This window comes from Callorhinchus milii, unplaced genomic scaffold (genome assembly GCF_018977255.1).
Source record: "Callorhinchus milii isolate IMCB2004 unplaced genomic scaffold, IMCB_Cmil_1.0 Scaffold9, whole genome shotgun sequence".
NCBI lineage: Eukaryota > Metazoa > Chordata > Chondrichthyes > Chimaeriformes > Callorhinchidae > Callorhinchus > Callorhinchus milii.
This window is the reverse complement of record NW_024704750.1, coordinates 12,797,936-12,824,231: the sequence shown is the minus strand read 5'-3', so window position 1 is coordinate 12,824,231 and position 26,296 is coordinate 12,797,936. Positions and strand designations below refer to the sequence as shown.

The 26,296-nt window shown below is 40.7% G+C and overlaps 1 protein-coding gene across 1 annotated transcript; it reads left to right on the top strand.

Annotated features, from left to right (window-relative positions):
* The first annotated feature begins 6,965 nt into the window (after positions 1 to 6,965).
* LOC103178599 (egl nine homolog 1-like) lies at positions 6,966 to 25,945 on the top strand. The gene is made up of 3 exons (XM_042338117.1): positions 6,966 to 7,014; positions 21,531 to 22,648; positions 25,599 to 25,945. The coding sequence occupies exons 1-3, from the start codon at positions 6,966 to 6,968 to the stop codon at positions 25,632 to 25,634; spliced, it is 1,203 nt and encodes a 400-aa protein (XP_042194051.1). The 3' UTR covers positions 25,635 to 25,945.
* The last annotated feature ends 351 nt before the right edge of the window (positions 25,946 to 26,296 follow it).

Sequence of the window (26,296 nt, the reverse complement as noted above, 5' to 3'; positions counted from 1 at the left end):
CAAATTTGTCCTCCCCAGTCTCAAATAAGCATGAATTTCCCTTTTAAAATCTATACTGGCTATCAATTTACTGTGATATTGGTAAAAGTACACCTGATGATTTTCATTATTTTACATAGTATAGATGTTGGACTGGTGGGTCTTAAGCTGCTAGGATCAGATTGGTTACCCTCATTATAGCTACAGTTGAGGCACTACATCATCCTGTTTTTGGTCTTGCAAAATCTCCCCAGTAATCTGCGACTTTTACATGATCACAGCCGTTGCCCTACAAATTTTCGCTCTAATCTCTTTCAGAAACTTAAAATATAAGTTGTCTATCACTGTGGGTTTGTTAGACTTGTCAAATTAGCTTGTGTCCTTTAATGACCATAATTACCGAAGTGATCCAATGCAGATACTGAGCAATCTGACGATTTTACATAAAAAATACTAGCATTAAGTTTGCACAGTGGCAATGTATGGAGTTCAACTTAATACATCCTGGGTCTCAAACGCACTGTATCTCCCAGTGTCAGTTCTACACTCAAAAGCAGGAAGTACCAATGTGTATGTACTGGACCTGTCAAGCCTTTAGCTGCAGTGGCTCAAGACACATATTTGGATACAATCTTGCCGCTATCCCTTGTTTCTTTCAAAAAGTTGCACAGAACTCTCTTTGTTCCAACAGTTTTGAAGCACTGGTATGTCTGGCAGATTTTGAATGAAATGGATCTTGTTGACAATGTCATGACCGTGGCAAGTATTTTTATAGACCCCAGGAAATACTTTACTATAATTGACAGCAAAGCCTAAGGCTATTTAGACTCAGCAGATAATTCCTGAATGAAAATTGTAGCAACAAAGAGCGGTTCCTCTGTCATATTCCCTCCGTCTTAAAGTGACCAGTCAAAAGCGGTCTGTTACTTGCTCAATTAGAACTCAGTCTGATGACTATTTTGCTGCCAAGTAGTCCACTATGTCATCAGGACTCACCCTGTTTCCATACCTGTCAAAAAACAAAATACTTTTTTTTAGAAAAATAATTATTTTCACTTATTTATGAAGAGTAGCAAAATATCTAACAATCAGATAGAATTGACTGCTTCTACATACTTTAGAAGAGGCAATTTCCTTTTAGAAAGAGTAAAGTTCAGCACTTTATTTGGTTATGTATCAAGTTCCTCAGTGTTGACTTTTCTAAGATGCTTGAAGTCAAGTACCAGGTGGGAGGAGCATAATTAGAAATCTTTAGAAGGTCAGTCAAACGTTCACAGCAGCCCAAGCAATGAGCAATCAATCCTAAGAGGCATTGACTTACTTTAGAAATCTTTTGAAGAGACAAATGTGTGCAAATTGTTCAAGGTCATCACGGGTTTTGAAGTTGAAATGTTGCTAAGGAAACAAGAGATTTGCTCAACCATCCAATGACTCAAGGGAGATCTGATGATTGAAGAAAGGTGCTTCAATACCAGTCTTCTCACCATTCCACTACGTGTTGCCTCGCTTTCAGCCAATACATTCCGGACCTTTGGAACTCTCTCCCCCCACCAATTTCCCTGCATTACTCCCTCCTTCCCCACTTTTAGATCACAACTGAAGATCTTCCTCTTTGACCGTACTTGCGGTCACTTCCTCCCTCCTCCTGGCTTGGAGTCAGGCTCTGTCACTGTTAAGTGCTCGAGATGCTGCCCCACATGAAATACGCTATATTAATGCAAATTGTTGGCTTGGGTGGAGAAGTTGTGTGAGCAGGCTGACTATTTGAACAACCTGATCTGCCTTCAAGCCAGTGATTTAATATTCTGCTTGTTAAAGCTAGTCTAAATAGCACATTTTACCTTGCTATAATAAGAGAAATCAGCTTTTGGCTCATGTTTGGCCTTGCTCCCTCCTACCTCTCTGACCTGCTATCCCCCTACCTACCTGCCCGTACCCTCCGTTCCTCCGGCTCCGGTCTGCTCCACGTCCCCCGCCCCAATCGCCCTACCATCGGTGGTCAGGCCTTCAGCCTCTCAGCCCCCAGGCTCTGGAACTCCATCCCCCAGTGCCTTTGCCTTGCTTCCTCCCTCTCCTCCTTCAAGGCCGGTCTCAAAACCTTTCTCTTTGACCGTGCCTTCAGCTCCCCTCTCGACTCTCTTCCCCTCCTCGCTCCCTCCCTTCCCTCCCCTCACCCTGACCATTTCCCCAATGCTCGGGTCCTGACCCAACTGTGCAGCGCCTTGGGACGTCCTCCTGACGTGAAAGACGCTTTATAAATAGTATCTTGTTGTTGTTGTTGTTGGTGTTCCTTACTGAATCAATGCACGAAATAGAGGTGAGATGACTGTCAATGGAGGAATATGATCAAGATCTGATGCAAAATATCCTACCATCTGGCCAAACAGCAGCAATGCTGGAGGCTATAGAGATGCCTGCAGCCACCTGCCCACTCTCTCAGCTGCAGTCTTGGATCTGGACTGATAGCTTGAGGCTAAGAAAGAGAAAAAAAAGTTTGTTTTAAAGTAGAACAATAATGCAAATGAGGGGCATTACATTGTTTACATGATCAACTGTGTTGGGAGATCCAACCTATAAACAGTTCATTATAAATAATGCCCTCGATAGCAAGCACCAACTAACTTTGCTCGCCATTGTTTTTTTTTGCCATTTTTTAAAAAAAAATTGTTAATTTTGCCTGTAACTGCTCTAGTTCCTCCCACATCGCACAGTGGGTAAGAAACGAGCAAGCGTACGCAAGTGACCTATAAAGTTGTCTGGGATGGAATCTGGCTAATAGCCAGATTCAATCAGGATACACTGAGCAAACAATCCCAAGAGTCACTGATTTACTTTGTAACCCTTTTAAAGGGACAAATGCGTGTGAAAATTGTTCAGTCATTTCAGATCTTGGAGTTAAAGTGTCATGAAGGAAATAGAGAAGAACACAAGAGATTTTATTATTTGGGATTTTTTATGTCCCGTCGCTGTATACAGTATTTTCATACCAAAAAAGATCCAACTAAATTTGCATAAAGCAGTAACTCTAGAACTCTCAGTGGAATCTTAACACCCAGAAACCAGCAACAAATAGCATGTGATTTAAGTGTGATGGGCGTGTAAATAGTTAAATGACTTCACCCCATGTTCCCTTAAGAGCAAATGAATCCTACGTGCAGCTCAGCACTTAGTTCAGGCACCTGCATAAAACATATGATACAGACGAGCTGAACTTCCTGTTTGGAAGTCTTTCAAGTTAAATCCTAATGTTTCCATTGAACAAATATTGCTGCCAAATAGATGCTTTACAAGAACTGTTTCTGTAAAATTATTGTAAACACAGAGAGGCACGTTGGGAAAAATGGAGGAGCTCTTAGCTAAGAGCATTGCTTAACATTTTAGTTCAAATAAAATGCAATCATTTATATTGTTTCAAAAATAATGAACTCACCATTTAAACATGACTCAATCGCAATCTTTCAAGATCAAGTAAATAACATGATTATATCCAAGGATAGCAGATTAACAACATGTTACAAGGGTGGTTTATTGTTTCCAATTTTTACCAATTTCATTGATAGACATCTGAATTTAAAATTATCCTCAGCATTTACTGATTGTTTTTCCATCTAGTGCACACAATTTTCTGAAACTTTTTCTCTTGCTGCTTGGTTTTATGCATCTGTTTGTGTGTACCTACAAAGACACTATTGGGTGTGATCTATAGAATTATCTTTCATTCTTTACCCCTTAATCTCTTAATTTTAACATTTATGTTTGTATTATTTCCAACTCTCTCCCCCCCCGCCTTCTTATCCTCCTCCCCCCACCGCCCCTCCCGAAGACACTAACTAGTCCTCCAGAGATTGTGTTTAACATTTGAAAATAAAATCCAAAAATTTCCTGGGAAATGTTAAAAGCTAAAAGTGAACAACTATTTATAAAGCACTACCGCATTGAGGGGCTAACATGATAATCTGCTAATGATCTACCAGAGCAAAGATCAAACATTTTATTATTACTCCTTTAACCCCTTTGTGATTAGCTGGTATTACAAAATACTGTACACAACATATAAATCACGGAGGCAAGTTTGGTGCAATTCACTTTATTACTAATATTTGCTTGGACAAACGCCAACCCCTTCAAGGCCCGTCTCAAGATCCTTCTCTTCGATCGTGCCTTTGATCGCCCTCCCACCTCTCTGCCTTCCCTCACCCCTACACTACCACTCCCCCATGCTTGGGTCCTGACACCTGACGGTTCAGCGCTTTGGGACGTCCTCCCGACGTGAAAGGCACTCTATAAATGTAATTTTGTTGTTGCTGTTGTTTTTGGACTTCATTCGTATACCATAAACAATCATGGAAATTTACAAAATGATCGTATACATTATTTCTAATATTATTTCTAAACCTACATCAAGCGTCTCAGCTCTGGCTGCCACTGTTTTATCCGCAGTCAATAAATTACAGAATTATAAGCACTCTGACAGCCAAATGATTAGCTGTTAATTAAGATAAGACGAATACTTCAGTGAAATTGCATTGGCCGAGCACATTCTTCTGCCCTGTGTTAGTGCCAGTAAACTGGCAATTTAGTGGAAATCAAATTGTTAATTGAGCAGTGAGAAGTTTCTTTCTATGTCAGTAGGTTTGAGCACAAACTGCAATTTAATTGCAATTAACATGCAGGGCACTTTTTCAACATTTTTAAATAGGAAAACATCTTGAAAGGTCTGTTTATGAATTAATTTTTCACTGGTCCATTCTGCATTCATTTCCATGTGTAGAATTTGAGCTTTGCTTCCTCTCCTTCCTCTTACCTCCCAAACAGAGAGAAAAGCTGGCAGTGTAACTACAGCTGCCTTCTCTCTGTCCTTGTTAGAAAACTGCACCATTTGGCTTTAAGCCTCAGTTACATTGAACCATCAACTGCATTTAGGTCTCAAAGTACAAACGTATTAAAAAAACATTATGACCTGTTGTCTCCTTAGTAACTTTCAGCATATGACCTTGCAAAACTTGCAACCCTCTTAAAACAATTGTACGGTTCCAAGAAAATATGTTAAAAAAACTCTGCAAACGACATACAAATACAGCTCCAAAATCAAGACTATATTAAGAATTTGAGAAATTCTGGATGCTCTAAAATGCTAAGAAAATAGAGTAATCTAGATCCAGGTGGAAATTCTCCCCCTGCACCCCCCGCCCCCCCCGCACCCCCATTTGTATCATTTGTACATTGGATTTGGTCTCCTACTTTTACGTGTAGATAGATACCCAGATAACGCAATTTTGCAATAATCAATTCAGAATTATTTTCTTTTTATAATTCTGCAGTGAGGGCGTAAAAACGTTCAATTAAAATGCAAGATTAAATTAACTCTTAGAAGAATTATCAGTTTATATAGCTCATGTGAGTTTTAAAAGTAGTGGCTCGTTAATATATATATAGGTTGGCTTAACATTGAATTCAAATGCAAATGCTGTAGAAGTGTGAAAAAATACCTGCAGATGGTGCTATAATGTGCTCAAATAAATGACTGCAGTGCAGCAAAACTGCTTTCCTCCCTTTTTAAATATTTCTCTCTGATTTTCCACATTTTTCCAGGGTTGGGGTGGGGTGTGGGGGAGGGTGAGTAGCTTTTCATTCCACACTGTGAAATTCTTCACGACTGCCTCTGGTGACATTTCTGGTATGTTCAGCTATGATGAGGGCTACTTGTGGTAGAAAGATGGACAGGGTCATAGGGCCAACTACTGCAGCCTCGCCGTAATCTCGAGTGAAAACTCATCTCATCAAATTCATGGCTGGTAGATAAGTGCCCTTTGGTCGTAAGCCTATACCCTCTGTATTCTGAAGTCAGCAATATGTGCCATTACACTACTAGACTATTGGCAACTCTTAGCTTATTTCTAGGAGTATTCAGGGATGAATCTAAGTCGCGTTCCATGACCTTGTGAGCACAACAGCTTTAGCATCTGTCCAGGATTTAAAAGGTGCAGAACTTTTACTCTGAATGATTTTTACTTAATTCCTTGTTGGAAAAGATCCCCAAATAAATGATCGAGTGACTCTATTGTTAAACAAAACGGTATCAGCATAGTGTAAAGAAGTTTCGTTCTGAAACCCTAACCTATTTATCATAACTCTCCATGTGAATGCACCAAGGATTTGAGTTCATAGTCTAGGCTGAGATTGCAGTACAATGCTGGGGGAGTGCAACAATGTTGAACGTGCTATCCTACAGTTAAAATGTTAAACTGAGGTACTGTATAATCTGTTCAGGTGCATATTAAAGTTCCCATAGCGCTAGTTGAAAAACAATGTGTACTGTACTTAAAAAATAATCTTCCCATAATCTTAAGAAATACATTTCAAATAATTTTTTGACATGTACAGTATAATTTGATTAATGACACATCTATTCTCTTTGCTAGAAAGATGGCATTATATATTTATGTGTTGCACTTACTAGGCATTTATCCCAGCTCACTTAGGAGGTAAAATTATATTTCATAGTTACTGCTGAAGATTCTTCTTTATTTAGTTTTATTAGGTTGATGCTAAGTCACAACTGCTAAACTTGTATGTATCAGTACAACAATTCCGATCGGGCTTACTCTGCTACATTATTTTAAAATCATTAAATGGGACTATGGAGTAAAATGCTTGTATTAATTTGTAAGATAGTTCAAAGCAAAAGGAACATTTCAATATGTACAAATGCACCATGCTTCTGAAAAACAAAAATGTGTTCAAATGATGATTGTCTTCGTGAACGCATATAGTTCTTTAGGTTTGTGGCCTTAATCCATGTTTTTCAAGAGAGCTTTTAATTGATCAGAATAACAAAGCAAATATGAAATCTTAAATGTTAAGGCATCAATGTTTCTTTCATTTGTGTTTATTTAGCTGATATGAAAGTCAGTCTTACCAGCTGCTGTTGATTCATCACATACAGAGGCCAAGTCTAAAGCTTGTGAACAACTATTGGTTAATTAATGGAGACTCAGAGCTTTGATATTGCCAATGCTTATTTTTTTCCAAAAGGTATGTACTATAGGCATGTTTACTGATGCAAAGATTACTAATGCTTTGGGAGTAAATGATCCATTATTACCTTATAATTGGTTAATATTTTGGAAACATATGGAAAGTGCTATTTTATGAGCATCAGAATTGTGAATCCCAGTACCTTCCAGATGTGAAGTTAATGCATAAAATGCATGAGAGAGCTTTATCTCCATTAAAAATACATAGAGAGCATTCGTTTTCAGAGCATGACTTGGATAAAGAACAGAACTTTCACCAGCAAATAACGTGAGTGATGTGACAGGTTTAAACTTATACAAGATGTATGTAAATCACTTGATTCAAATACTGTAAATATATCCATGTCGTTTTAGTGTTTATTACATTGTCTCCTTTAATATTGACAGGAAGTAGGTTTTATTGTTTGATGAACTTGTCATAACTGACGAGGAATGTCAAGCTTCACTGCGGGCTGAGTTTAATAGCTCTGGCCCGAATCGCATTCATATTCTGTCAGCATGAGAAAAAAACAAGATGAAAGCAACTTGATTACCATAATCTCACATCAAAATATTGTGCCACTGTTGATGTATAGTGCAATATGAGAGGAGGTACAAAACATACATATCTGTGGGTAAGAGATCAATAACAACAGATGGTAGATAAGAACTGCATCATGTAGAGCCAAGGCTTTTATGCATGGGTACAGAGCATTGCCAAGTGATGCTAATATCCTTCTGAGTGTCATGTCTTTTGTTTTACAACAACTTTATAGTCTCTATATATTGGCTCTCACGCGGTGTAGCGTCCCAAAACATTGACGACGACAACAACAACTTGTGTTTATATAGCATCCTTCTTGCGGGGTAGCTGAGCTGGGGGGAGTGGGGGGTGACTGTAGGTACTGTCAAAGAGAAAGGTCTTCAGGCACGACCTGAAGTTAGGGGAAGGAAGAATACTGCTAACGCAAAGTTGCTACCACATTTGCTTGCACAACAATACATTTGCCCACAAAACACCCAATCCACTTTACAGCATAGTGCAGCTCTTTGGGACATCCTCCTGATGTGAAAGGTCCTATACCAACTGTAAGCATTTTTATTAGTTATTATTATTAATTCTATTTAAAGTTATTCTCATTTTGTATGTCACGTTTCCTTTCATCGGAATTGTGAAACTCTGAAAGGATTGCTCTGAAAGAGCCAACACAGACACGATGGGCCAAATGGCCTTCTTCTTTGCTGTAAACGTCTCTGGTTCTCATGTTAGGCTGAGAAAACCTTTCCTAGCTCCCCACCCCCCACCCCAGTAATTTTAGAAGAATTTAAGACTTTGCAGTTTTGAAATGCTCTTTCTTAGGTCAATGCCTATGATTTTTTTGTCTGCTGGAAGTTGTTTTGGTTTAGAACAGATCAAGTGATCTTGAATCATAATAATAATAATCCTTGCATGTCATACAGCGCCTTATCATGTCTTCTATAACCCGCCCGTTCCCTCCGCTCAGCGGGCTCTGGCCTGCTCCACGTCCCCCGAACCACCCGCCCCACCATTGGCGGGAGAGCCTTCAGCCACTCTGCCCCCAACCTCTGGAATTCCATTCCCCAGTTACTCCGCCTCGCCCCCTCCTTAGCCTCATTCAAGTCCTCAACAGTCGTGGATTGAATGACCAAACTGCCATTTTTAAAAAATGTTTTAGATGGGATTAATGCCCCTGGAAAAGCGATCTGCCAATTGACTAACAACTGGGTTCCTACTTACTGCTAGGAAAACAGAGAGGTACATGGAGTAAGGAAACTCGCATCGCCGGGAATGAAACCCAGGTCCTCTCACTTGCGAGGCGAGTCTCTAACCATTAAGCTACAGGACTCTACTCATCAACTAGAATCCAAGATTTGCTTTGAATGTTATGGATCCTCCTTGGTGATACCTATTTGCATTCTTGTCTAACATCAAACAAGCCTGTTCAAAGTTTAACGGATAAACACAATTAAACAATATGCTTGATAAATAGATATTCTGACACCAAGAATTCTGACTGTGGTTCTGCCATACTCAAAGAGCTCTCAAATTCCACCCCTTTGAAGGAGAGATTTTTTTTTAGCTACAGGTCAGTTGGAGGTTAAACTGAATTCAAGGCTATTGCAACCCATTCAAGAACACACCAACTGAGAAGCATGCTGGACTAACTAACGTATGTGTCCTCAGGGCTGGAGCTATCTCCTCCAGGATGACTAATAAAGCTGAAAAGTTTCATCAGTAAGTCTGACGTCAATGCACCTGGTATCAGGCAGAATCAGCTGTGAGATTCAGTATTAATCATCTTTACCAACACTGAGAACCTGGACATCAAGAAACACCTGAGAGAATAGAATCCCTTTGGTTTAGGGCAAAGCCTTCCAATAATTTTATTTTAATTCTGAATCAAAATTGGCGGTATAATTAAATTTTGTCCAGGCAATATAAGCAGCAGCATATATTGATGCCCATAGTGGCTTCACCCAATCAACATGGCTCTTTGTAGGACACTAATGTGCGCAATTGGCTACCGCGTTTCGCCCACAAAATATACAGTCAATTCACTTTACAGTATATTCTGTGAAGCGCTTTGAGATGTCTCAACGACTTGATAAGGCGCTATATCAAATGCAAGGACTATTATTATTATATCAGTTGTGCCACTTCAGATACTGGTGCACAAAGCCTTAGATTCCCCCTCTGAGCTGGGAAACTAGCTGCAAGAGGTAGGTATCTCTTATGTCACCAGGCAGTGCATTTACTCACTAATCCTTAGGGGAATGAGCTAACTGAGGTTTATAATAACTGGCACATATGAGAATTTTGTCAAGTGTTTGCTTACATATGAATGTTCCTGTACATAATTAAATTTTGCATTTTTGTATAATATGCAAGATATCCGGTTAGATCCCTGGTTGTCTTTACTTGGTTTTCACTTCATCCAATCTTTTGCCATTGTTAAAACAATAAAAAAAAATCTGTGTTGTCATCATATTGTGATAGATCATTGTTCACCCTTGGCATTAAACAAGGGCAAGGAATCTATCTGTAGTTTTATTCTGAAGCTTTTATGGCCTTTCTGAATGCTTGGGGACTAGTTTTATAAGTCCCTGTAGTGAGTGTGGCCAAAATTTAATTTACTGTGACCAGAAAGGTCACAAATTCTCTTCCTCTGCGTCAAGTAAAATGCAAATAGTCTGGCCGACTTTCAAATTGAAAATAGCAAGCGGTTATGGTTTTAATCATTGAATGAGCTAGCTCTCACGTACACCTCTGAAGCACTTCTGATATCCTATGTTCCTGTGTTTCTAAGCTGCGTGAGAAAAATAAACGGCATGTTTAAACAGCTTGAATGCAAATCAAATTGTACAAAAACTTGTACTGCCATGCTACTTTGTCAATTACATAAGAACGTCTCTGATGATACGTTTACTTTTCTAAAAATAGGAGTCCTGTAGCTCAGTGGTTAGAGCACTCGCCTTGCAAGCGAGAGACCTGGGTTCGATTCCTGGCAGGGCGAAATTTTGGGCAAGTTTCCTTACTTCACACGCCTCATAATAATTCATCAAGAAAAAACAAATAAAAACAATAAAATTGGTCACTTCAATCCACGACTATTTGTGGGACACTGCTGTTCGCAATTGGCTGCCATGTTTCGCCAATAAATACACAGTAAATTCATTTTACAATATATTCTGTGAAGCTCTTTGAGATGTCCCGAAGACGTGAAAAACGCTATATCAAATGCAAGGATTATTATTATTATTAAATATAACATCTTCAAATTGAATGGTTTACTCAGCTCTGTGCTCATAGTTAATTGCTCTGAGAAAGTCAAAACTGGTATTTGGAGCATTTTTTTGCCAGCTGTTGATTATAACAATAAGTCCTAACCCACAAATAAATGCTTGATGAATTATGTATAATTTGTTTTCATTTGTAGTCGAAGCCTTTTTCAACAAATCTACTCATTCGTGAATGTGTGTATAGCTATTACAATCATTTTACACTGCAAATACATTCTTCCTAGGCAATGAAACTATTCACTGCGAAATTTCATTTGAGATCAATTTTCAAGTAATAAATAATTAACTCTGAAGTGACTTTGACCTATGAGCAAGATTTAACCTATAACCTAGGAATACTGCATTACCTTGGTTGCCATTTAAAAATAAATGAAGGGACAATGACTCAACACAATCTACCAAGTAAACATTTCTAACTTCTTAAAATAAATTAATTTGATGGGATCAGACAGTTGCGTAGGTGTGGTTAACTCATGTTTTATCTTTTCCCTATCAGCCCCATCCTAACCCGGCTCCACTGGCTCCCCATTCCCCAGAGGATAGAGTTCAAAATTCTTGTCCTCGGCTTCCAAGCTTCCACAGCCTTGCTCCTCTCTACCTCTGTGCCCTGCTACTTGTCCCCCGCCCTGCTCACCCCACCATCGGCGGTTGGGCCTTCAGCCTTTCTGCCACCCTTTGGAACTGCATTCCACAATCCCTTCGCCTCACCCACTTCCGCGCCTCCTTCAAGGCCTGTCTCAGGACTCTTCTCTTCGACCGTGCCTTCGGTCACCCTCCTAATCTCACCCTCCTATCCTCGTCCTTCCTGGCCTCCACCCTTCCTGATCCCACCCCCCAACTAATTTGTTGTTGTTGTTGTTTCATAATGCATTTGTAATAGGATTCGCATTAAAAATATGCAATGAAACATTTGGTACAGTTAATGAATTCTTCATGTTAACCCCGTATGGGTAATATATTTTGGATATAAGAAACATTATCATTTATGTGTGTTCCATATTGCAGCAGCATAATTACAATGTAACACTTGCATGAAGTGTTTGCTAATGTTTCAATGGAATTGCAATAATTAATAACATTTTGGGTGCATTTTTAATTAAAAATATGAATGTGCAGACCTGGTTGTACTGTTTACTTCCAGACCAATGCTGAGGGGAAGGCAGAGCTCAATACATATATTCTCAAATGAACATACAGAGCAGCAGGTTGGTAGGAGATTCATTGCTTACACACAGGATTTTATATTTATGAACCCTCACGCCCCCCATTAAATCTTTAAGTCTTTACTAAAATGACAAGACAAAACATTTAGAGAATTTTATATCCCAAAGTATGACCCACTATTCTTCTGGGAATTACATAAATATAATTCAATATACGTATTGCAACTAGAACGTAGAAGCAGAATTGCACAACTAAGGCTTTAAAGGCTTTAAAATAACTAAAAATAGAAATAGAATCATAGCATTTCTGAAGTGGAATTGATGGCAATGGTCGGTAAGGCTAATACAATACTTAGTTCCACAATATATTCTATAAAATGTTACGCGTTCACCAGTTGGCATTTTACGAAACTTTGAAATAATTCTGTAAACATATGATATATTGTAAACAAAGCAACTGAAAGTATTTAAAATGTTATATAAATTAATATAAAGGAGCAATAAGGACCCTAGAAATTAACATAATTCAAGCAGCACCAATAAATGCACAAAGATTAGAATGTAAAGATTATAGAAGAATGGCCCTTTGCTCACACTGAAATGTCTCAGAGATCATGGAAAATACTGTGTGTGCTTTCCTCAGTGTGCTTAAATTAATGCTTAACAGTGGAAATGTTAACACTTTTACCTTAACTTATTGTTTTGCTATTGGTCAACAGATTCTTCACTGTGTTGACAAATGGTAAGAAAGAAATATCCTACTTTCACATTGGTTACCATCCAACACACACACAGCTCGATTCATTACCACTCAGTCAATTGCATTAACCTTTCCACAAAAGCAATTTATTTCAGGAAAGTTTGCTAAATTGCTGTTTACAAAGATTTAATTTACACATTCATAATTGGATTGTTACAGCAGGACAGAAGTGCAACCAAACTGACAGGAGATTTGCCAAAATGTCAGCAGTCTTCCAAGTAAACAAATTTATTCTAGATTAAGTAAAGAAAGGGTAAACCGAAAAGATGTAAAATAGGATAGATGAACCACCATACCAGATTGGCACAGGTTCATTGTAGAGCGGCATTTCTGGCCAGAAGGAGTTATTGGGCAAGAAGCCTTCCATCATAAATAGTGGTTACAAGAATGATTTTGCAGAGAGTCACAGATTGGTTGCAGATTCTGGCACCATTTTCGGAAAGACGTCCTCATTATGAGCAGGTGCTCTGAGAACATGCGTGTCATCAACTGAATGCAGAACATTCAGTACTTAAAACTTGATATATGAAGCAAGTCATACTTGTTTTGCTGTTCCTATTCTTTTGACCACCTTCTCCCTCCCTCCGCTTCTCTAATTTTGAGCTTGTGATTGTGTGAAGCGCTTTGAGACATCCTCCGGACATGAAAAGCACTATATAAATGTCAATTGTTGTTGTTGCTGCTGAAAGTTATGTGGATTGAAAAACATTAATTGGGTTTGAAAGTTGAGCCTATCGTTCTATCATCCTACAACACTGAGAGATTGCTAATGGCTCAACCTCATGAATCCATAGTTCCCATCTAGACATTCACACGTATTATTTTTCTGTTATTGTCAGAATTTTTTTTAAAGTTAATTTAATAGACACCTTTTCCATTGCGAATTGCAAAAATGAAACTTGACTGTAGAAATTACAATTTTTCAAGGTAGAGAAATTTCCATTTCTAGAGGAAATTCTATAGGCACATGAAGGCAATCTATAACTCCTTGGAGTTTCAGAAACCTGGCAACACGATGCTAAATTTGAAGATGATATGTATTGTCAATAAAAATTACGGTGATATGTAGCACAAAGCATTAGTAATTTTTGTGAAATACTTGAAAATAATTGTGAAACATTTGCAAAGTCTCTAATAAGTGCTTGGAAATTGCTAGAAGCACAGAAGTTCAATGAGGTTGGTGACCACGCCAGCTCCTGATACAGTTGTAATTGTGGTTGCAGCTGCACATTTGGGCCTAATAGTCTTTCAAGTCAGCCTTGGCCTCCAAAGCAACTGGTTCTTTGTGAATCGCAGAAATGAAACTTGATTGCAAATTGGTGGTGAGTTGGGCGACGTCTCATTCTAATGATTCCTTTATAGTTGAATCAAATCTCTATGTTTAACAATAATCTCCTGCTCAATAATGGGTACAATCCCCACATTCTAAAAAGCTGTACTATATTGCAAAGCTATAACTGCACACATGATTGCAAGCCCAGTTTCAAAGGGCAACTTGCTTTTGTCATAAAATGTACTTATTAACTGTGGCGCAAGGTGGAATGTTGGCTCATCTTCAAATAACATGTAGCAATCATAGCATGTGAGAGTCAGTGCTCTCACCAGTGCAGCAGTTCATTAAATGATGCCATGACTCTTCAATCATTGAATAATATTAAGAGAAATCGGTATGACCACTAAAAGCATTACTCAATGCAAAATGCAATTGCTTGGTACAATTTGAGTTTGACACGACAATTTTGCGTGCATTTGATTTATTCATTTTTCAAATTCTCCAGCTTTGATTTCAAAAGTGCTTGAGCTAAAAGGCATTTAATCTTTAAATGACTTTTATCATATTCACAACATTTTTGTCATTTTGATTTCAGTACTGTGCATTTATTTACATTTCTTTAAACATTTCTAAATTCGAATACATTGCCATTTATTAATGTAAAATGACTGTGCCATTGTGTCAATGTTTCCCTCTAAAATTAATAATTCTCAAATTAAAATTGAATATATTTCACCCAATATTTTGTTGTATATTATAAATGTTCCCAATTTTCCTAAATTCGGTAATGCATTTGATACTTTCTCATGCACTAAAAAGCTTTTTATAAGAACATTTCTATTCAAATAAAGTGTGCAAGATCTTATTTTCCGGAATACAGATATGCATTTACTTGAATAATGCTAATTAGATGGTAAATTAAATACATTACTTCTTTTAATTAATAGTCACACAATTATAAATACAGAATGTGTGGTCCTTCTCTGAAGGAAAAGTATTGTCAAATATTCTTTCTCAACTTCCATGAAGGTACTGAAAATTGAAATATGCCTTATAAACATAAACTTTCAAAAACTCAATATAAATTCAGAAAGTGAATTCATAGGTCATAAAACAACATATTTAACTTGATAAAATTTGGTTCGATTGGAAATGTGTCCACAGATCACTGAAAGCCTTTTGCAAAGTTGTTCATGTTGTGCGTACAGGTCTTTAGGTCGCAGAATTACTTTCTATTGACGTACAGAAGGTTCAGAATTGTTTCACCAAGTCACTAGTTATTTATAGACTGATTTCTATTACATAGACTTTGCAAAACTCCAGTACCGAATTACATTGCGAGCTGAAAAAGCAAGCACTGGATTTGGTGTTGCTCAAACTCAGAAATACTGATCCCTGCTTCCATTTCATAGAATCATAGAATGTTACGGCACAGAAGGAGGCCATTCGGCCCATCGAGTCTGTGCCGGCTCTTTGATAGAGCAACTGACTTTTATTAGCCCCACTCACCAGCTTTCTCTCCATAACCCTGCAAACCTGTCTTCTCCTTTGCCCTTCAGTATCCCATCTAATGTAAATAAAAGAATTGTCAGTAGGCTGGTTGACCATGATGGACATCACAACTAAACCCAATCCAATTTTCAGCCAATGTGCACACACTTGTTTCAGCAGGAGTCTCTGAATAGCAATCAGATTATTTCCCCCTGCTCCAACCTGCAAGGGCAATTGTAGCAACCTTAATTCTATATTGGCTGAGATAACACATATCAGTGAAGAAACTTAGAGGCCTTCCAGTCTGAATGGCTCAGATTACATTGAGCAGTAAAGTTACCAATTGAGCATTAGAGAGACATTTTTAATGCATTAGATGATTGAATCAAATTTGTGAATCAAATTAAATACTGCATTTACTTTATATTGCAAGTTTACATTGTCCACAATCATATGAACATATTAAAAATACTTTTTTTAAACTGGGTTTTTTATCAGCTAATGAATAGACTCTGTTTGCCTTGGTATGTGCTGGAGCTCACGTAAGCCTATGTACTTATTATCTGTGGTTAGATGACTGTAAACTATTCAGCCCTGGTCCACACAACTTACTGTGAAGATAATTTGCATGCAGTGACTAGGCAATATGACTAATGCTGCGTTTGTTTGGCATTATTCAAGGTGAATCACTGCTACTTTTGTAGTGATTGAAATAAATTGGGATTGAGAAGCTCCACCAGACATGAAGTAGCTACCGCGTGATTCAGGTGGTACCAAAGTTACATTTGTGTGCACCTTTTTTAAAATAATATTTGACCAATGCAACGAGTAGCTAAAGGTATAAATCACTCTCCTGCTCCGATCACTCTACTGCTAGTGCAATGTTCCATCAGTTCAAGCAACATAAAAAATTATTAGGCATGACTGAGATAAATTTGTCTCTTTTTGATATTCCTGTTGTCTTCATTTTAATATCTTCAAGTCTCAAATCGCTTCACAGCATTTACTGTAATGTGAAGTGACTGTGTATTTTGTGGGCAAATGGCGGCAGCAATGTGTGCATTTGTGCACAGCAATGTCTCACATGAAGTGAATGACCAATTTTATCTAAAGGACTACAGGAGAAACTCCCTTTGATTATCAAGTACTACCATGAGACCTTTAATGTCCACCTGAATAGGTAGATGGGACTTCAGTTTAACATTTGAAGAATGCCACCTCCTACAATGCAATGCTCCCCCAGCACTTCATAGGAGTGTTGAGTGGACTTGAGTTTAAATTCCTGATGAGGGACTTGATAACATTCTGACCTACGACCTTCTGACTGAGAGACCGGAGGGCCACCAACTGAGCCAGACCGACGCACTTATATTACATATCATGTGATACCATTCGTATGCTCAACATTGCATGCATATAGCATATCGGAATCCTGTAGCTCAGTGGTTAGAGCACTCGCTTTGCAAGTGAGAGACCCGAGTTTAATTCTAGGCAGAGCGAAACCTTGGGCAAGTCACGCCTAATAATAATCCCTCCAAAACAAAACAATAATAAATTGGTCATTTTCAATCTACGATTGTTTGTGGGACATTGCTGTGCGCAATTGGCTGCCGCGTTCGCCCACAAATATACAGTCAATTCACTTTACAGTGTGTTCTGTGAAGCGCTTTGGGACGTCCTCCCGATGTGAAAAGCGCTACATCAAATGCAAGGATTATTATTGTTATTATTATTATTATTATGTTGTTCTATGTATAGAATGTTAGCACAAAACCAAAGCAGCAACATCTGCATGATTTTTTATTGTACTAAAAAAGTTTTATTATTTCCGAATCCACCTATACCCTAGTGAACTCGTTCGGCTTTTTTTTAACCTCTGCCTCCAACAGTGCCCACACCCAAAAAGTACCCCTACATCAATTTATATCCAAATATACAATAATAGCTTCAGTAGCATTCAAAAAAGCTATGCAGTCTGGCTATAAAAAGTAAAAGGAGAATTCTGAGGTGTCCCACAATCATTCTCACTGCTGTAACTCAGTACCAGAGTTTTATTAATGCTGATGTATCTCTTAGTTGAGTCGATCTATCCATTACCCCAGTGTACATCAATAAAAATTTGAATTTGATCCAGCTAGGTCACAATGATCAAATGGAAATTGAATCAATTTTCTGACCAAAAGTGCTGCTGATTAGATGAAGGTCCCACATGTTTGCAGTATTTCTTGCTTGTGATTTCTTTTTTTTTAAAAATGTACATTTATGCGATTCTTGGTCAAAGCAATATGAACACAATGTACTGCAGACGTTTATTTTTAGATTGTGAAGAGCTCTCCAAACAAATTAGTTATTAAAACTGGGCATCACAAGGCCAGCAATGTCCCAAGTTGAATCTTTGATTTATACTGAGTTAGTTGATATTAGGAAAGGCAGCAGTTGAAATTATATCTTAGGGAGAGAAAATATTCAGCAAATATTCTTATTCCTGATTAGTATTCAATGAAAATGGATTATGCAGAGAACAAGGCGAAACTTAGCTTAATGCCCTCCACACAGATTTTTATAAAAAGAGAAAACAGTATATAAACGATAATAATTATTTTACCTTTCTAACATTTAAAGAGCCACTGATTATGAAGCTTTATTTTAAGTAAGTCAAACATGCTGTAAATTAAAGTTAACCAAAGATATAACCTGCATTCATGGTTTCTATTGTTCATTGTTAATGATCTACTTTGAATGTAAGCAAACTTTATATTCACTAATCATATCAAATTACAGATCTCATATCCTGTCTCTGAACACATTTATTTGAAAAAAGTAGATGAAAAATCGATTCTGTTAAGCAAATACCATGAGTTATTTTGATATTCAGTACTACTGACAAACTTTGATCACTAACTAATCTTGCCAAGGTCTTGATGATAACAATTATCAAGATTTCTCATTCATTGATATATTAATAAACTATAAAAGTAAATTAAATTAATTTAGTTGCAGAATAAGGACACTCCATTTCATTGACTTCATTGAAACCTTGTTTTACGTTATCTTGTTGACATAAACAACAGTTCAGACTGCTTACTCAATGAAAATAATCAGTATAAACATTGCTGTTAAATTCACACTTGATGCATTAAAAACCTATCACAAGATCATTTGGATGAATAGAAGAACTGTAGTAATGTGACACTTACTGAACTAAGACTGTTACAAAACAACATTGACGTTGAAGGCTACTTTAAGTAGAAGTTGATTATGGAGATAACGATTTGCACATATTCTGTTCTAAAATATCACTGGGTGATATAACCATAGTTCATAAGGTTCATTAATATTATTTTTCAGTAGTTTATTTTTGTTTTCTTTCTCCCTTCCCTTTTAGGTGCTCGTGTATTATATATTACTCCCTAACATGGCACTAAATTCAATTAGACAACACAATTAAAAAAGTGTTTTGCAATGTAAGTATGTCTTTATTTTGTGATGTCTCCACACACAGAACCAGAGAGAGACACACATTCCAATTCATAGACACACACTCATAGACACATTCTCAGAGAGAGTCACACATACACAGAGGGAAATACACATTCACACAGACACTCAAACACACACACGCACATTTAGAAGAGACATACACACTCAGAGACACAGAGAGAGACACACACTCAGAGACACAGAGAGAGACACACACTCAGAGACACAGAGAGAGACACACACTCAGAGACACAGAGAGACACACAGTCAGAGACACAGAGAGAGACACAGACTCAGAGACACACAGAGAGACACAGACTCAGAGACACACAGAGAGACACAGACTCAGAGACACAGAGAGAGACACAGACTCAGAGACACACAGAGAGACACAGACTCGGAGACACAGAGAGACACACAGTCAGAGACACAGAGAGAGACACAGACTCAGAGACACAGAGAGACACACAGTCAGAGACACAGAGAGAGACACAGACTCAGAGACACACAGAGAGACACAGACTCAGAGACACACAGAGAGACACAGACTCGGAGACACAGACTCAGAGACACAGACTCAGAGACACAGACTCAGAGACACACACTCAGAAGCACATACATACAGAGGAGAGAGATACAGGTGAACTCGCACAGACACAGACACCCGCAACAGTGGGACCACACAATGGTACGAAGCCAATTTCCCGCTTGCGCGTCCGGGGTCGCTCCGCCCACAGTGACGTCAGCTAACCAGCGGGGCAGCGGTTGCTTCTACCCGGTCCGCTTTTCGCTTTGCCAACCGTTGCGGGGTCGTTCCACCCAGGTCCGCTCCGCGCCTTTGACCTGTATCGCCTCGCTGCCTGGTCTCTCGCAGGTCCGTCGCGCTGCACCGCTCAGCCCCGCCCACAATGAGGTCAGGTACACGAACAGCCGGGGGGGGGGGGGGTGCAGAAACTTCACGTTTAGCGGGTTTATAGCGTGTTCCGCAGAAAAATTGCGGCCGCACCTTTCTGTTGGCCCAGATGATCAGGAACAGGATTGATGAGAACCAGTTACAATGCATAAAGTTTCATAAACTGAAAGAGCAAAGCTCAACCACTGCATAACTCATGCAATCCTGAAATGAGATGACTGCCTTGAACCCTTCCCAGAATCCCGTGTATTTCCCCCTATTAATACAGTCGTTTTGGGAACAGGTTTATTTGATCTCTGATTGTTTTTCTTTGCCTGGAGTGGGTGTATCATCTTTTCCTGTAATGGGTATTACTGTAGGTATCTTTGCCTGGATGTTATTGCAGGTGTCAGTGAACTAAATGTTTTGTGCAGTTTATTACACATTATTAGTGATAGAAATCACCAGGAAGGGATGCCCGCTGAAACCATGCACAGTATATGGGAAATCAGGAAATTTCCCAAGCGCCGACTGTGAATGAATGGCTGAATACCTGCTACCCCCACGCAGCCGAGTTCAGAAGTTCCATTTAAGCCCCACAAAGTTTTTAAACGTGCAGATGCTTTATGCTTTGTTGGCGCCCCTCACGATTCGGCAACCCCCTGTTTTACTTGACAATCCCGAGTGCTTTTCGGGAGCCAGTGGAAGCTGAAAAGGTTGTTTGTTTCAAGATTTCTGCTGGAAAATGATACCTCGGGATACAGTATATAGTTTGGGGCACGACATGTCAAGCGACTGCCAGGATGGTGGAAGGCGAACTAGACGGACCTCGGTTTTCTTTCCCCGAGCAAATTCTAATGGTCTTATGGAGTGACTGTGTATATTGTGGGCAAAATAGGGTAGACAGTTGCACACAACGTCCCACAAACAGCCTTTGAAGTGAGAGACCAATTTTATTGGTGGTGGTGGGTGGGGTGGGGGTGAGGGGGGGGGGTTGTTGGCCAGAATGTATGAGTGAGTGATGGCTATTACGTTTCACCTTCCACATCACATGAGTCAAATGACTAAAACAAATTCCAGAGATATAAATAAGCGCGACTTGGTATAAATCCAGCAGTTTACCAGAACTTTCTGTGACTCGGGACATCAAACAAACAGCAAGTCGGTCCGAGGGAACGGGCTTCGTTCGGGTAACGAGGCGGCGAGCGAAGCGGTTAAGATGACTTGGCGTGACTTAATGACTTAACTCTTCGCGAGCGGCGGCGGCGGCGACGACGGGTGTGGGGGGGGGGGGATCCTAACGGAAAGGAGCCAGGAACGGGCTGGAAGGAGTCTCGAGGTCGCGGCGCCGGGGCAGGTTTCACCGTTCGGCTGTGAAGGGTTTCGCTGATCGCTGAGTGAGATCAGGCGGCGGACAGCGGTTTGAGTGACTGTTTGGGATGAGATGGGACGGGTCGCGCGCTGAAGCCGTTTGAGGTCGCGCGCCGGGCTCGAGGGAGAAGGGAGGCGAGCGAGCGCGCGGCCCGGTCTGTTCAGAGACCGACACACACACACACACGCGCGCGCGCGCGCGCACACACACACACACACGTTTACTGGGGACGGGCCACTTCGAGAGCGGAGCAGCATTTGCTCCTTGGGCTGAACCACAAAGATGGAAGAGGCGGCGGCGGCGGCAACGGCGGCAACGGCGACTACCGCGACCGCGGCTGCTGTGCGCACAAAAGTGGCCGAAAGAGACGCTCTGTATCGGAGACCCGTTACGGTCGGAGACCTGAACTAAGCGAAAACCCACCGATGGAGGTGGAACTTGTGCTGAAGAAATCCGACCGCGACGCCGACCGGGCGCTGCTGCAGTTGGACGCGGGTACGATGAGGCGCGGGTCCGACGCGGGGGGCGGGGCGGCGGCTGCGAGCGCGAGCGGGTCCCAACGGCTGGATTTGGAACGTGGCGGCGGAGGCGTCGCGAGCTCCGGGTGTGACGGCGCCCGGCGGCGACCCGAGCCGCAGCCGTCGGCGGAGGGCGCGCCACCGCCGCCCCCGCCACCGCCTCGCAAGCGGCCGCGCTCCCCCCAGCGAGTCAAACGCATGGACGTGCCGCTGCTCACGTACAGCGTCGGCGGCGCTCCGCGCGCCGCCCGCACGTGTCGCACTCCCCCGCGGGGCGCGGAGTCCGCCGACCCGACCCCCGCCGGTCAGACGCCGAGCTCGGACGCCGCGAGTGACGACCGTCGGGCCAAAAGGAAGGACGGGGAGGCCGAGGACGTGCCGGCGCGGCGCTCCGGAGCACTTCCCAGTACCCCCCGGGAGGTTCGTTGCCCGGTGAAATGCGAACCGCAGGTACTCTCCCACACCTTGAACGAACGTCTTTGCACTAAACCTGCGATGAGCAACAGCGGGCGGGCGAAAGTCAACGTCCCGAAGCTGGTGCTGGACTACATAACGCCCAGCATGAACCAGTACGGCCTGTGCTTCGTGGATGGCTTCCTGGGACCGAAGACCGGCGACAGGATTCTGCAGGAAGTTGTAGCTCTCCATCGCAGCGGCAGTTTCGAGGACGGTGAGCTGGCCAGCCAGAGGATCGGGACCGATCAACCGCACACCGCCCCAGCAGGCCCTTGCAAGAAAACTATTCGCGGAGATAAAATTATGTGGGTCCAGGGCAACGAGCCTGGGTGTGCGTCCATAGGACAGCTCTTGCAAAGAATGGATAAGCTTATAATGCACGCCGATGGCAATCTCGGGCACTACACGATCAGAGGAAGACACAAGGTCAGTAGTTACACTTTTAGCACCAGAAGACGAACCGCTGCAGACCAAAATTTCCACTTTCGTCGATAGTTTATGCTGCTTACATCCCCACCCCATCAAAAAGTTATTTTCGTTGTGATTCAATCTCTAACTTGTTATACACACGTCTTTGTTGGGTTTCACATGCATTAACATTTCAGATTTAATAGATAGATAGATAGATAGATAGATAGATAGATAGATAGATAGATAGATAGATAGATAGATAGATGCATACATAAATCTAGCCTGTGGAATGCTGCAATTATAAAGACTGCAATTATTATGAAGAGGCATAGAGTTGAGAAATTCCTCAGGTTACTAATGTGGTGACCATGTTGCAGTGTGTACCGTAATCAGAAATGTGGGGAATAACACTTAGCAAATAATTTAGAGTTACTTCCCATATTCCTTCGTTTCAAATTCCGCATCAGATGCCCAATGGAATAGGAAACCTACCAAGTGAGTAGCAGAGCTATACTGGTTCCAGATTCAGACTTAACTGATTAAAGACAGCAAAGCAGCTGGTATTAAAAATGTTCTTTTATTAAAGGCGTTCCAGAATGTGGTACATTGAACTATTAAAAAGACTTTGCATTTCTCTGGTGACTTATCAGATTGAAATGTTTCAAATCATTTCATAAGAAGTACTGTCAACTGTAGTGACTATTTGTGTAGACACTGTACTCCTTGGGGAGGGGGAAAGGTAAGTAGGGTCTCCTTGGAGCTGAACTGGCTACAAGGTTGACATGTTTGGCAATGGAGTGTCAGAATCGAGCCCACCCTGGTAGTCCAGTTTCTGAGCTGTGCGGGTCTGCAGGACATGCCTAGCCAGCCTGGCTCATCGGCAGGATTTGGAAGAGCAGACCAGTTACAGAGGGCAGGGACTCTTCCAACTCAGCTCCTGTTAACCCTGCAAGCCAAAATCCTAATAGGTTGGGTGGTCCTAGCAGGACAAGCAGAGTTAAAGCTTGCCGATCAGTGCTTTCAATGGCAAGCTATGCGGTTTTAGCTGGTTAGACTCCAACAGGACCTCAACACACACTCTGGGGTCCCCAAGCCTTGGCTCATTCAAACCTGTGCCTAATACTCTCTGGAGTTAGATAAGATGGATGTATCCCTCCAGAGAGAGTGCATTCCATACCAATAAATATCTTAGGAATTTCCATGCAAAGTTAGAATGCATGAAACTCTGTTTGGTTTGGGTACTCTTAACAGCAAGAAATTGCCTTTATATAGTGCCTTTCACGTCAGGATGATGTCCCAAGGTGTTGGACAGTTGAGGTTTACACCTGAGCTGGGGGTTTTTGGATTCAAGAGGGGTGGGAGAGCAAAGGATTTGGGGGTGGGTTCAATCAAAAAGGAAGGTCTTGAGATGAACTTTGAAGGAGGCAAGGTAGGGGCGAGGTCACATGAGCTAAATGACCAATTTATTCGGAGGCTTGTTGGCTATGACACCAAGAGAAACTTCTTTCTCTTTTCAAATAATGTCAGGAATCTTCAACATCGATATGGAAGATTAGTTTCACATCTAATTTTGAAACCTGTGACAATGAAGGACTCTAGTGCCGATTCAGGCAAGATTGTGACCATTTGAGTCAAGCTAACACTGAGAGGCCTGTAGCTTAATGATTAGAGCATTCGTTTTACAAACGAGAGGATTCCCGGGCAAGGGGAAATGTTGGCTGTTTATTACTCTAGCAATAAATTGGAACTCGGTTGTAAATCGATGGTGGATCACTTTTCTGGGGTTAATAATCCCTTCAAAAAAAATAATAATTTGGTCATTCAATCCATGACTGTTTGTGGGACACTGCTGTGTGCAATTGACTGCCGCTTTTCACCCACAAAATCTACAGTAAATTCACTTCACAGTATATTCTGTGAAGCGCTTTAGACGTCTTGAAGGCGCTATAAGGTGCTACATAATAATAATGCTTGCATTAGATATAGTGCCTGATCATGTCTTCGAGACCTCTCAAAGCACTTCACAGAATATACTGTAAAGTGAATCAAAGAATTATACAGCACGAGGCCATTCGGCTCATCGTACCTGTGCCGGCTCTTTGAAAAGAGCTATCCAATTCAATCCCATTCCCCTGCTCTCTCCCCAGAGCCCTGCAAACTTGTCCTCCCAATTGTCTGTATACTTTGAAGGCGAAATGTGGCAGCCAATTGCACACAGCAGTGTCCCACAAACAGTTATGGATTGAGTGACCAATTTTAAAAAAAGTTTCAAGGAATTATCACTCCCAGAAAAGTGATCTGCCAATTGATTAACAACCAGGTTCCTACTTACTGATAGGTAAACAAGACGTGAGGTTGTGCACATACAGCATTGCATAGCAGTGTCAGCCTAGATTGAGTTCATAGCCTTGACATGGAGCTTGAACTTTCTGACTCAGAAAAAGTGCTATCAACTACCAGCAAGGCTGACATGGAATCTTGCCTTGGTGTATTTTAAAATATTGTTCTGGATTAATTTTCTCTATCCTGTTAAGTATTTTAATATAAGGCCCAGCTCATTTTGCCATAACTTATGTAGTCATCTCATGCAATCCTATGTAGTTATGTAGTTATTATTTAAAGCTCATCTGCTTAACTGGAAGCTTCATTGTTCTCTGCACTGCTTCTACAACACCAAATTTACATTTATAGAGAAACTTTCACATTGGAAGCACAGCATGGTTCCTTCTGTCATAGAATCCAGAACACATCACACCTAATTTGAACAAATTGCGCATCTTTGTTGATGCAGTCAGGATTTTTAAGAGTCAGAACATATGAATAAAGGCATGTTTTTGAAATAAAAACAAAAACAATGCATACAGCTATTAATGTGATGGTGAAATAAAGTTGAATTCACAAAGTATGCTGAAACAGCTAACTTTGAACTAGCCTGATGTTTAATCACACATTTTCCAAATTCCAGGCATGTCGACAAGATTGTGGGATCGCACAACTTTGAATGCTACTACTGCTCTCTCTTTACAATGTAAAATTACAGATCTAGAAAAGCAGAAATCTGCACTGAAAGTACAGGAGATCTAGAATTTTTTTTACTGAACTAACTAGTTCAAAATAAGACCTAGAATATTAGCATTTGAATCAAATTGTTACAATACTATATAATAAAATATAATACATTGAACTCTACAGTCGTATAAGGAAACCTAGAATGTATTTACACAAGACGATGGATACTCACTCGCACAATACTCCGGGACACCTGTCTTTGCCAGGCTCCACTGGCGACCAATTACCGACTGGATCAATTTCAAGATCTCCTCGTTTTCAAATCCCTTTATGCCCTGGCACCTCCCTACCTATCTGATCTGCGGATCAATTTCAAGATCTACTCCTTTTCAAATCCCTTCATGCCCTGGCACCTCCCTACCTACCTGATCTGCTTATCCCCCACTCCACCACCCTCTGCCCCTGCTTGGCTGGCTCCATCCTCCTGTTTGTCCTTCGTCCCTTCTGCTCCACCTGGCCGTGCCTTCAGCCACTATGCCCCAAAACTCTGGAACTCTCCCTCCGTCCCTCAGGTTAGTCTGTGTGAAGGGCGCTATATAAATGCAAATTAATAATAATAATAATAATCCTTGCATTTGATATAGCGCTTTTCAC